The 13,268-nt window shown below is 40.5% G+C and overlaps 1 protein-coding gene across 14 annotated transcripts in view; it reads left to right on the forward strand.

Annotated features, from left to right (window-relative positions):
* PRRC2C (proline rich coiled-coil 2C) overlaps positions 1-13,268 on the forward strand; it is a 69,179-nt gene that overhangs the window by 48,576 nt on the left and 7,335 nt on the right. For 6 of the 14 annotated variants that reach the window (XM_042818986.1, XM_042818998.1, XM_042818993.1 and 3 more), the window contains 8 exons: positions 879-980; positions 5,002-5,215; positions 6,183-6,386; positions 7,033-7,154; positions 7,447-7,583; positions 9,650-9,884; positions 10,350-10,472; positions 11,608-11,826. In XM_042818986.1, the coding sequence (XP_042674920.1) occupies positions 879-980; positions 5,002-5,215; positions 6,183-6,386; positions 7,033-7,154; positions 7,447-7,583; positions 9,650-9,884; positions 10,350-10,472; positions 11,608-11,826 (1,356 nt within the window). The remainder of the gene's footprint in view (positions 1-878; positions 981-5,001; positions 5,216-6,182; positions 6,387-7,032; positions 7,155-7,446; positions 7,584-9,649; positions 9,885-10,349; positions 10,473-11,607; positions 11,827-13,268) is intronic. The other 8 variants (XM_042818992.1, XM_042818999.1, XM_042818996.1 and 5 more) reach the window with 4 other exon arrangements.

Below are 13,268 nucleotides of genomic sequence, written 5' to 3' on the forward strand. Positions count from 1 at the left end.
AGTGTAGAAAACTGGCTACTTTTGTGTAAATGGTGGTAGTGTGTGCTCCAGTGTGGCATGTTGGAGTTGGACTTGCAGCACAGGATCCTGGCCACAAAAGATCTGTGGTATCACCTGCTTCAAAGCTTCAGTATCTGTATCTTTTGGATTAGCCCTATTTCTTTAGTGGTTGGAATTCTGTTAGCTGTGCTCTGTGAGAGGAGAAAGATAGAGAAAGAGCAAGTCAGAAAGGAGTAGACTGGCCACTGCATTATTTTTGGTACATTCTATTTAGAATATCAAGGAAATCATCAGCATTTTCTGCAATAAAGATAGAAATAGCCTTTTGTCAACTTTATTTCCCTAGGTTTGACATCTTTAATCTTTTGAAAGAGAAGATATCTGTATTCGGCTACTGGATGGCAAATCTGTTTTGGTTTGTTTCATGGTCCTGTGACTCTGAAGGTTTATAGCTTCCTCTTTGCAGAAACTGCATCTCAGAACTCAAGAGGTCACTATACCCCATGTACTGTATTGGTACAGAATGAGCCAAACTTGGCTTGGGAAGAATTTTTTGCATATCAGTAAAGTAAAATGGTACTTCAAAGTATATCTATCCCACAGCAGAAAATTGGTATTTGTTTATGCAGAAGACACGGACCCTTCAGAACCCCAGTCTTCAGCCTCTTTTTATTAAAGAGAGTTGAGAAGCATCTCAGCACCTGCTGAATGACCTTTTCCCACCTACCATATTTTCACCTTATTTTATCAAAATCTCCCTGCCAAATGCTCAAGCCTTGACAAAGTTGTAGCTCACTGAATAAAGCTTGAGCTTTGCTTTTTCTGGGGCTTTCATAATAGACGTAGTTAGAATGTGATGTGTGTTGCCTGCCTTTCAGGTGCCCCTGCCCCACACCCTTCCCCTCCCTAGGAGGGAGACTCTACAACAGAGCTCCAGCCTAACTCCAGTTTCTCCCGCTACCGTCGACCTCACCCTCAAGGTATGTACCACATCCCTCTAAGGGTTGTTTTCTTGCATGCAGGGGAAAGTTAATGGAGAACTTGCTGGTAAACCTTTTTTTAGAGCCTTCCTTTGTTTCCTCTGCTGACTTGCTTCTGCATATAAACGGATGGCTGAAACACCAGACTATTAAAGGATGCATTTAAATTCTAAATCTCTAACCCCATTTTGCATTAACACTTGGCATCAACCAGTCTTGGCTCCCACTGCCCTGAAAAAGGATCCTAGCATTTTAGCATTGTACCATTGTGTTCATGACAAACCATCAGAATCTGACTGATTTTTTTTATGGTGTTTTTTTTTTTTTTTTTTTTTTGTATGTGGCAAGTTGCTTAGCTGGATATTAAAGGCTGCAAGGAGTTGCTTGGTAAGCCAAGCTTGATTTTCTTAGCAGTAAGATTTTGGTGCAGTGATACTGTGTTTTGAGTTGGATGGCTGAAGCTCCAAAAAATGCAAAGTAGGGTGGAGTGCTGGTGACTCTGAAAGGCAGCTCTATTCGCTAGTCAGAACATGCTTTGTGTAATAAATATTCTGCTGTTTTCTGCTCTTCAGTGTAGAGCAAGTGCATAGAATATTTTGAGTGGCATTTTGCCATTTTGATGGACTTTGGATTGTGTGTATTGTATAACTCACTAACATAGTATTGGTCTCTATTTTGCTACTGTACCTTTAGAAGTTGTTTGGTCTTTTTGGTGTGTGAGATCTGCTTTGCTATTGTGACTGCAGGTGATTGAACTAGTAGAAACGGTGTTCCTGCTTCTAGTATTGAGAGTGATGTTTGAAATTAGTTTCTGTAATTTACTTTTAAAAAAAAAACCGAACACTTGAAGCTAGGGATTGGATGCACAACTAACACTGGAGAAAGTTATTTGTCAGTCCTGGTGAGACTTCAGTCTTGCTGGCATGGTTTGACAGCTGCTTGCTCATACTCTCTATGGATGATAGTTATTAATGATCTCTTGTTGTCTTTGCTTTTCTTTTGTTAACACTTTTTTCCTGGGGAGAAAAAAATATAACATCATAGACACTTGGGCCAGCAAAATGGGGAGAGGGCTTGAGGAGGGACAAGTAAATTAACAAAACTCTGATTTTCAGTTGCATTCTTGTGTAACAAATTACCATAATCTGACTTTCTGGCGCCTGAAAGCATTTTTCTGAAGTAGCAGTCTCTAACTGTTTAGCAACTGGCCATCCAATCCACATGTAATAAGGTAGGATTGTTACCACAGCATGAAACCACAAGGAACATGACACTGCTCAGCCGCAGAGCAGACTACAGCGTTTGTTTATTTCATCCTGCAGTTTCTTGTTCTGTAGTTCTGGTGTCAGTGATTTGATTCATTTCTCAGTGGATGATAAATCTTGGATGTGTAGTAACAGAATACATTGAAGATCCATGTTTTAACGCTGCCTTGAAGTACAGTGATTAAAATCTGAATGGAAGGATGTTTGGAAACAGCTTTGTTTCTGTGTTCTCTGTTTCAGTTGCTGGAACGCTGTATCCTTCTTCCAAATGCTGAAGGCAGCAAGCTTGATTTGAGGTGTGCACTGAGGCTATCACTTCCACAAAAGGCTTTCTGACTCAGGGCAAAGCTGCTCTTTCTTACCTTATTTCGTATCATCCTTGCTTTTAAAAAAGCTCATTAAGAGCAACAGAAAACAAAGTATTTCCTTCCCTGCCTTAGAGCAAAGTCTCCAGGCTCTGCCTCCTTTCTCCAGCCACACCTGCTCCCAGTACTTTTTATCATTCTGCAAGAGTAGGTGCAAAAGGTGCTAGTCTGAGAGAGATTGAGAAATTTTTCCTTACACCAACTGTACTTTGCACAACTTTACACCTTTACTGAGGCAATAGTCCTCAAAGGACTTATCTGACGTGGCTATTTCTAGTTCAGGAGATGAGCAGAAGAAAGCCAAAGTCATCTCAAACTGAACTGCTTGGCCTGCTTCCACGTTCCAGAGTTCAACATAAAATTCCTGTGTAGTCACCTGAGTCTGGAATATGGCATCCTTTGAATTTCTTTTGTCTGTCACCTAAACTTTGGCATAGAGAAGCATGTGCGTGTACGTATTTGTCTCCAGTTAAGTTTGTAGGTAGTAAGTACTGGATTTTTAATTCAGTGTTGAGGCCCCAGTGGGTGAACCGTGAAGAAGCCGCCTCGAGCAGCCAGGGTCTTCAGCCTGTGCTCTCCCCTTCCCATGGCTGAGCAGTAAGCAAAATTGCAACACCTTCCCAAGTCTCTCTCAGTTTAGAGCTACTTCCTTCTTCATGTCTGGTCTCTAGATGGTGCTGCGTGGATACATGCATGTCAGTGTCTCTTCCATCCAGAGGTTGTTGAGGAGCTCTTTAAAAGCAAGGCTCAGATCTCTGTTAAATGCCATTTGTAGCAAATTGGTAGAGATATGGAATGACTTGAGAAATCTTGGTAGTGTCTAGGTTTGGAAGACAGAATTCGGTGTGTAGACTCCTGCTCTTGTTGTCACTAGTTTCTTCAGGGCATCATGAAACATGATGAATGTAGTAGATGCATTCTCCATTCAGATATCTACAAGCACTTTCCTCATTTTCTCATAGTACCAGTGCAGTGGTGTTCCACCTTATGCAAAATCCTTTCCAGCAGATTTATAATAAATTTTTATTTTTGTCCTATCTGCAAGAATGGGAACCAGTTTGGAGGACAGTGTTATAATGGGGGAACTAAACATAAGTTTAGTGACAGTCTCAGGAAGGAAAATAGATAAGTCACCTATCTTCAAATTGTTTGAGGTGCAATGAAGTTTCTTTCTCTCCCCTTTTACTCTTGAAGAATACAGAGCTGTAGCTACTTTATGGTTGTGTATCAGTTGTGTTAGCCACTTTTTTTTGTGTACTGCTTTGCTTTTTTTATCACTTTTGAAGCATCTAGCCAAATAATCCAAGTTCCCTTTGGCCTGTCCAGGCTCTGCCTAATGCGTTTTATTCAGGGTGGTTGAAAGTGTGACTTTCAGAGGCTGCAAATCCCAGTTAGGGCACTCTACTGATCCAGGCAGCGAGGCTGCTGGGGCTGTATTTGAACCTTTACAAAAACCTTTAAATGCAGCATCTGGCCTTGAGAAGCTTAGAGTCCTATAGATCAGGGATTTTAGCCTCTGGCATCCAACTGTGCACACAGTCTTTCCACTTCAACCTCTGGCTGTCCTCAGTTGTAGAGAGAAGTCTGTGGAGTTTGAGCGTTTGAATTTCTGGATGCAGTCTGAACACAAATGTTTTCAGTAGTCCCTTAGAAGTGTCTGAATTCAAAGATACAGCCTTATGAACCTGTTCTAGCAATGATGAGATTGTTGTTGACTGCAGTGGAACAGTAGTTCTTCTCACTTTTGGTGGAAGAGGATTGTGTCTAAAAATTGTAGTTTGCAGTTTCAACTTGCTGTGCAGTAGTGAAACGCACTGAAGGAGGAGGAATGTGAAGCATCTTTAGCTTTAACATAGAGCAGTATGCACAGGCTGTGTCAGGTTTGATAGCATTTTGAACAGCAGCTGATTTGGAAATGTGCACTTGGGTGCTCTTGGGTTTTCTAAAATGTATATTAGATTTGGTGGTCACTCAAAATATATGACTTAGCAAGAGAGCAAGGAGCTTCTTTGTTTAAAAGGTCCAATTAACTTAAAAGAAAAAGTCTTCCTGGAAATACTTGGATTCTTTTGTACCCTTCTTTTGCTTCCTGTGTCATTTGCTCTCCGTGTCAAATAAAAGTAAGCCAGATTAGTGTGAGTGAACTGTCTTTTGAGTACTCAGCATTAAGATGAACTGTGCACGTGTGCAGTTGGAACAGAAAAGAAGCTCCAACTTCAGGCCGTATGCTTTTTGCATGAACAGAGTTGCACGATTACGGCGATTTTTTTTTAAGAGGCTCGCATGAAGCCTGAGTTGCCTTTTGAACTAAAAATAACTGTTAAAAGAGGAAGGCTGTTGGACTGGCTGAATTTCCTAATAGATAAGGAGATTTGTTTTCTTTTTAAATAGATGGAGTCTGCGCGCAAAGCATGGGAGAATTCCCCAAACATGGGGGAGAAGAGTTCACCAGTGACCTCAGCAGCATCTCCCATAGCTGGTGGCAGCAGCAGCAACAGCAGCAGCAGCAACGCAGTGCCAAGCAGTGGTACTTACAGCTCTTTCTCTAGTGCATCAATGCCTCCTATTCCTGTGGCTTCTGTTACACCAACAACTTCACTATCAGGTACTGGGTGTTAAGATTGCAATGTACTGCTATATTGCCCTTTGTTTTGTGTTCCAAAAACTTAGGTTCCCTATAGAGATATGTTTAGTACAGAGCTGACAAATTTTGTGCAGGTGTGAAATGTCATATCTGAACAGTAGTTTCCCAGATACCTCTAATTAACAAAGAGATCCTTCCCCTATTGCACTTCAGTCAGCTAAAAAGAATACTGAAAAGACATCTTTCTGCTTATGCTACATATAAGGACTTGAAAGAGGATGTAAGCTTCTGTTGGCTGACATGTTAGTTTCATTTTGTTTATCTGAGTGAAGGGAGGCAAGTGGGATTTTTTTGGAACAGATGTCAGTTCTGGCAGCCACTCAGTTCCAGCAAGCAGGTTTACCTTCCAGCAAACTCTTCATCCAGATAGTTGCAGCATTAATTTCATTTGCAGTTTACTTTTAGAGCCAAGGCTTCAACAGCTGATACCGAGCCTCCCTTGCATTAGGGAGAGCAAATGCCCAACTGTTCTTCATGAACAGTGCTTGTTCCCATCCTTGTTTGTCAGAACCAAAAGATGCTACTTCCGATTAAGTCTTCACACCTAGGAGCGTTAGAATATATGTCAAAACCTCAGTGGATTAAAAAGAGCTTTTTTTGGAGCCAGGCTTTTGGGTCTTGAGGCACAATCACAGTACATTGTAGTATTATTAACTGAGATAACTACTTTGATATTTTTACGTTCTCCTGCGCTTGAGAAGGGAGAAGTACTATTATTGTAGCTCTTCCTGTAGTGAACCTAATAGAATTGTTCTTTCTACTCTCCATCTGCCTTACAGTGATGGAAATAGCTGCAGTAGATTGTGGTTTTCATTACCGATAGTGGCTGTGCTTGCATAGCTATACCAAACTCTGAGCACTGAAAGAGAGGAGGCTTTGGAGTGTCTTCAACTGGTTGATGATACACCACTTGCTTCTCTCCTTCTAGGAGCTGGAACATACACGACCTCTTCACTGAGTACAAAGACTGCAAGCACCTCGGACCCTCCCAATATATGTAAAGTGAAACCACAGCAGTTGCAGACAAGCAGCCTAGCTTCTGCAAGTCACTTTTCCCAGCTGAGCTGCATGCCATCCCTCATTGCCCAGCAACAGCAGAGTCCCCAGGTCTATGTGTCTCAGTCTGCAGCAGGTAATGGTGTTTGACTGAGAAACCACGTGTCTGCTTTTTTGGCATTCTGAAGCTTGAGAATTGAATTTCATTCTGAATTTATCTGTAGTAAAGGCAGAACGATGGAGAAGCTTTTATAAGCAGATATTCACTAATTATTTTAAGCTACATATGCAAGTCATATCAACAATGCTATGTTGTTAGCTTAGTGAGGAAAGTGAGTTTCTTGCTCTTTGATATACCACTTTTCTGTTCCAGAATTTTGAATCACTATTTAAGACAAAGAATGGCTTAGTTGGTGATTTTAATAAGGTGCCACAGTAGTTTATGGTAATGGCATTTTTTTCTTCAAAGAAAATTCTACATATAGTTAACCTAAATTACGTGAAGCATGTTCTTTCCCTGCCTTCATTAAAATGCCTCTTTCTGCCGGAATCTGTTTTGTCCCCAAAGAATAATACGGGTATCCAAAACTGATAGATTCTAATAGGGGTGAATGGATACCAAGGAAAAAATAGCACACTTATTATGCACCCAGCTGCTGCATTCAAACTCTGGTAGTTGTACTGGGAAGTACAGACAGTAGCTGCATCTCTAACTCTTGGTGAAAATTTGTCTAGCAAGGGAATGCTTGGAAGTTGATACTAATCGTATTTCTCCTCTTGAGGTACTGCAGCCCAAATTCCAGCTTTTTATATGGATACAAGTCACCTGTTCAACACCCAACATGCACGTCTGGCACCGCCTTCTTTGGCCCAACAGCAAGGCTTTCAACCAGGACTTTCTCAGGTATTTGGGGATTTTTTTCTTACTTTCTCCTCCATCCCAGCTCTGCTGATGGGCACATAGGGGCAGGCAAGAGTGGGAAGATTCTACAAGAAACAAAATCACACCTACTTTTACTTCTTCATACTGCTGCCTGTGGATGGTATTCAATCTCTCCTGCTCCTCTCCGTTCAAAAAAACAATTGTCATAAAAAGCTCTCACGGTGTACTTAATGCAAATGTGCATATTCACAAGGTGCCTGTATGATCATGTTAATGCAGGTTTATTCAATTTAATGGCTTCTTCTTTATGCAGCCTGCTTCAGTACAGCAGATCCCCATCCCCATCTATGCACCTCTGCAAGGGCAGCACCAAGCTCAGCTGAGTTTAGGAGCAGCACCAGCTGTGTCACAAGCCCAAGAGTTGTTCAACTCTTCTTTACAACCTTACAGGTAAGTAGCATGTGTGAATTTATTTGCTTTTTGGGTGGTGGAATTCATAGAACCCGCATCCTTGCAGGTATATTCTGTGTTCAGTGGCTACTTTATCTTTCCGTCTTTCCCTCCCAAAATCTTTAATCTGTTGATCCACATGAGAACTCCATACGCAGATTAGCTGGTTGGCATGTACAAGTGGAGCTGTGAAATTTTGGATTCAGAAGTTATCAGTGATATTTGTACCTTGAGGGAATCAGGCTAAAAAGCTGAAAACATAATCAATCTTAAATAATTTAAAAAAAAAAAGTGGTGGTGGGAGGGGAGAGAAGTCTGAGCCTCTAACTCAGCATTTTGTTCATTTGCTGATGAAACCAGCATTGGAATCTAGAAACAAACTTTGAAATCTTAATTTGAACTCCATAGGTAACCCCAGATGCATTGGGGATAGCAGATCACATTTTAGAATAAATGTTTTCTGTTTGCTACAGAAGTCAATCAGAAGATCAGTGTGTCTCAGATGGCATTGGATTTGTCTGCATATAAATCTGCATACAATTTTTCACTGTAAACTGTTCCAAAGCTTCCATGTTGTTCCCATCAAAACTTATTCACGGTGGTACTCTGACAAGCTTGGTTAGTTTCACTTGGAGAAAGTTTTTTTTGTGAAAGTAATGAGAGATTTTTGCCTGTGTGTAGAAAAGGCTGTTGCTTGTGATGTAGAAAGTCGAAGCCAAACTAAGTAGACATAGAGGAATCTCACATGTGTATCTTGAATCCCTTTAACCTTTAATCTCTCTCTATCCTGTGTACCAAGTGCTTTTTGTACTGGGTGAATCAGACCAAATATTGTTTGTCCTTCCAAAGCTGACAAAAATGGTTGCAAGCAATTGGCTAGCTGCAGAAACACAATCAGTCTGGCATGCAGTCCAGATTAAATAAATGCTTCTGCCTGTTCTAGTCATTCACACACCCAGTATTGATGGAGTTTTGGGGTGTGCTATCTGAGGGAACTAATACCTTCCCCACATCTTTAAAGACGTAGAGAAAGATGAGCTACAGGGGTTACTGGTTTAAAATAGATAAATAACTATGTAGGTAGATGCATATTTAAAACACATGAAAATGCCTCTACTTTGACAACAGTATTTGCATTCAATTTAGGAAAGTTTTTTTTTTTTTTTTTTTTCCAGTGCTTACAATTAAAATTGTACAACTATAAGAATGGTGTGTAACTTAAGATACAGACTGGAACTAACCTGGATGTTCTGTAAGGCAAGCAAGCACATACCAGGTTAATAGGGCTAGTGCTATGCTAGTACATATCAACCAAGTTCTTGGTGAAAGGCATTTTTACATGGAAAGCACTGTCCTTTGAGATAAGTTTAAGCAACTTTCAAAGCTCTTATTTGATTCTCCAATGTGAAGGTGGCTATTCAGCTGACTTAAGGGAGGAGTTTGAAGAAATACTTCCTGGTGGACTAAAACCACCTCTCTGTTGCAGTGCTTTGCTGTTCCTTGCTTTTGGCCTTTGTTTTTTAAACTGCAACTTTCCTATGGTGACGACAAAGCAATTTGGTTAAAATTAAAGGCTTTGGTGTCTATTTGTGTTCCAATTTTGAAGCCAGAGCATTCATTTGGAAAATACAATTGTCAACATCCAGTAACTTAACTTGTAAGTATTACAGGTCAGATTTTGGAGACCTATGAAGTCGAGAGTACAAAAGCAATTTGCTTTATGACTGAGTGGGGCTGCTAACGTGGTACTTTCACACTGACCTACCTTACAGTGCATGAACTAATAACCAGTAGTTAGTGTATATTACAGTTTGGTCAAATTATGAAAAAATACTTCAGCTTGGTGTGTATATGGGTATAAATAAAAAAAAGCCTGATTATTTTCATGCGGTCTTTAGTATCTCTTATTTTGCTGCCTGCAGAATAAAAACAAATCTTTCTCTAGTAAAAATTTGGCCAGTCAAGTTTTCTAATTGCGCTTAAACAATATAACTCGTGACTTTAAATTTCTGGTGGATCGTTGTTGAACTCATAGTTTTTATACATAATGCTCCAATCTATTGCAGGTCCCAGCAAGCTTTTATGCAAAGTGGTTTGTCTCAGCCATCACCAGTAGTTCTGTCTGGTACAGCCTTACACAACTTCCCAACAGTACAACACCAGGAACTTGCAAAGGCGCAGTCAAGCCTGGCATTTCAGCAGACTTCTAATACACAACCTATTCCAATCCTATATGAACATCAGCTTAGTCAAGCTTCAGGACTGGGAGGCTCTCAGCTTCTTGATACACACATTCTACAGGTAGGAAATATCAAAAATGAAAAACTTTTGCAGCATTTGATTAAAAAAAAAAAAGCAATAATAAAGTATTGCCTACTTCTGTAATAGTTACGTGATGGTTGTAGGTGGCAGAAAACTTCAGACGCTTGGAAGATAATGTTCTTTTAATTTCATAAATGTACATTATCTCTTAATTGAGGATTGTTCTCCAGAATATAGGAATCCTTGCACTTGTGTTACTATTGGAGCTCTTGGTCTGGTTTCGTTTATTGTAGGTGGCAAAGGACTATTCCACCATTTGCAAATAAGGGCTTTATTACAATCTGAAACATTCAGGTTTTCATAATTCTGTCCTGTTCTTTCTACTGTACTACTGTGTCACGATGCCTCAGTTTTAAGAGTTAAGTATTTTCTTAATCATTATATTAAGTATTATTAAGTTTATTGGAATTAAGTATTCTTAATGTTGTTTTTCACTCTTCCTAGGCCAGAGCTACACTCACCCAGGCTTCAAATCTGTATTCTGGGCAAGTTCAACAGCCTGGCCAGAGCAATTTCTACAACACTGCCCAGTCTCCCAGTGCTCTCCAGCAGGTAAACTATGGCATGGTAAATTTCCTAAATTGTATTCTTCTTAAAAGCATGTTGTTGGTGATGGTTTGGGTAGGTTATGGGAAAGGAGGTTTCAGAGAATCATTAATTCTTCTGAACCGCAAGAATTAAAAACTGATAGCTGTGGGGAGTTACTGCAGCAGCACTGCAAAATTGAGTTTTTGAGAAGCTGAATGACCTGCAAGTTCCTCGTGATAGTTTGCCTATAGTCACCTTCCAGTGACAAGCAAAGATGTAGTTTGCACAATGCTGTTGCTAACTGGCTGAGGCATGTGCTGCCTTCTTGGGTTCAAACATTGATGGAAAGAGCAGAGTAAACTGCAGAGGGCTTCGTGCAGCCCAGTTGTTAACACCCAAGTTTCACTGAGTTGAAAAGTCAGATCTGCCACATGTCAGAAATCAAATATAGAAAATAACTTAGAAGTGGGCAGATAAATGATCAAACAAGCAAAATAAGACAACCAGGTCAGTAACGTGCATCAGATTTGTAAAATGTGTGGAATTCTTTTGTGAAAGATCTGTTAATTTGCTTTGTGCAGGTATAGTCATATTTACAGCATGCTGTCTATTGGCTTTTATCTTCTTGTTCAAATTTTGATTTTTAAGTGGCTTTGGAGTGGGAGGGGGGGGGGGGGGGAAAACTATAGTAGGCTCCTTAATACACAAGAAGTTACCAAAACAGATGTCTAGAAAAGCATATTGAAAAATTGGGTCTCATCTTGAAAAATGGAGCATAGTTTTAAGGACCTTCTGGAAATGTTCATGTTTTACTGTGTTCAACTATGACTGTCTATACTTGAAATTTTTTTTATCATTCGGAGCAGAGCCTCGCTGAGTCTTTCACATCTGGAGATATCATATCATGCATAGTCTTGTAGTCACACAATATATTCTTTTCAGGTTTGAGACTGGTGGTCGAACTACTAAATGCAATTATTCCTGCCCATCAGGTCACTGTGGTATTCTCACATGCTTATCCACTGATCTTTAAGATCCCTTCCAGCCCAAACTACTCTGATTCCATAAGAGATTAAGCCATTTGCCCTGTATGTAACTGAAATCACAGAACTGGTAAAGGAAGTTAAATGATGTGTATATGTCACAGTGATTCTATACTTCTTTTTTCCCCCAGGTAACAGTACCTTTACCAGGATCACAACTTTCTTTGCCTAACTTTGGATCCACAGCACAGCCACTTATTGCCCTACCCCAGTCTTTACAACCACCACTACAGCACACACCACCTCAAGCACAGGCTCAAAATCTAAGCAGACCAGCACAAGTAACCCAGCCTTTCAGAGGATTAATCCCAGCAGGAACTCAGCACAGCATGATAGCTGCGACTGGAAAGGTATTTGTATGGATAAATCTGCAGTATAAAAATTAATATGAAGCATGGCTATTTGCTATTCTGTAGAACCAGCATGGCAACCTGTGATGACACTTGCATTTAAAAAACATACCTTGACCTTAAAAGTTAGAGAGGGGAAAACAGGGAAGCCAGCCAAGATTAGTCCCTTAGTGTCTGTGTGCATCTTGTGAAAGCTTAGATGAGTTTCATTTGTGGTTGGCTTGCGACTAGACAAATTGCACTGCAGGAAAACTTTGATAATGGCTTTGTGGGCTAGTAGAATACTTCATGTAGGGCACCATGTAGAAAACTGTACAGAAGGAATTGTTAAAGCATCATCACAGTGTCAGAGCTGGTTTTTTGTTCTGGACATGCTTCTGTCTGTCAGTGTTTGTTTCTAATCTGATACTGGAGCAAACTGAGTTTTCATTTGTGCTTCTGAACTGGCAATGTATTGATTGGATTGTAATGCTGCCACCTGCTGCATGAATTTATTCTGTCGTGTACCTGTTGCTCTAACAGGGTAGATGTAATCCTTACTAATACTGTCTTGTTCTCTGTGTAGATAAGTATCCCAGAGAATTCCTGTCAGTTAGCTGTGGTGAAAAACCTCTGGAGAAGCTTGTGTATGTGTGTGTAGATAATTCTAGAGACGGGAAGTTACCCTTCTACTTTTGTAAGGACATTAAAATCTCTTCTGCTCTTCGGTGTGAATCTAAGAGCGAATGGCATGGAAACTGCTCTTTCTGATGTAACGGACTGGAGTTTTAGGGACTTTGGTGGACTTTGTATTAGCTGTGACCTTAAAATAGGACTAAATTCTTCTGCTCTCTGAGGTTCTGCTTTTCTGAATAGCACCATAAGGTGCTATGAGAACACAGAACATAGTGTGCAAAGGTTGGTCTCACAGCAAAAGAAAACTTGCCTCAAGTGACAGCTCTAGCAAGGAGATAACACTGAAACAGTGCTGGAAACTTGAATACTACAAGGGAATTTTCTCCTTTGTGTGGAGCCTCTGTGGCAGTTGCTAGTAAAGAGAGATGTGAAGAGCTGCCATTCAATCATGAGGTCTCTTAGATGCAATTTCAGATTTGCAGGCACATGGGATTTTTGGATAGTGCACAGCACCACACACTTGTGACACTTTCAGGTGGCACTGTAACACTGTGCAGTACAATGAACACAGCCAAGCTTTCTGGCAGGTGTAGCAAGGTCTTTCCCTGGAGCAGGAAGTCATCTAGCTCTAGAGCTATGCTTGAAATACTTAGAGCTTGTGGCCTGGATTTCAGGGGGCAGTCACTATTGCTTCAGCAAGAAATGAGGAGGCTAAGGTGGGATGGTGGGATTTTCCCTTAGTTGCCTTTGCTGCCGTGTTAGGGGTTCCATCATATTCCTGCTAAAGGTAGCCAAATGAAAACAAAACCCACTTACATTTGACTTAC

Source organism: Centrocercus urophasianus, unplaced genomic scaffold (assembly GCF_019232065.1).
Source record: "Centrocercus urophasianus isolate 14NV4802_14NV808 unplaced genomic scaffold, USGS_Curo_1.0 seq_18, whole genome shotgun sequence".
Classification (NCBI taxonomy): domain Eukaryota; kingdom Metazoa; phylum Chordata; class Aves; order Galliformes; family Phasianidae; genus Centrocercus; species Centrocercus urophasianus.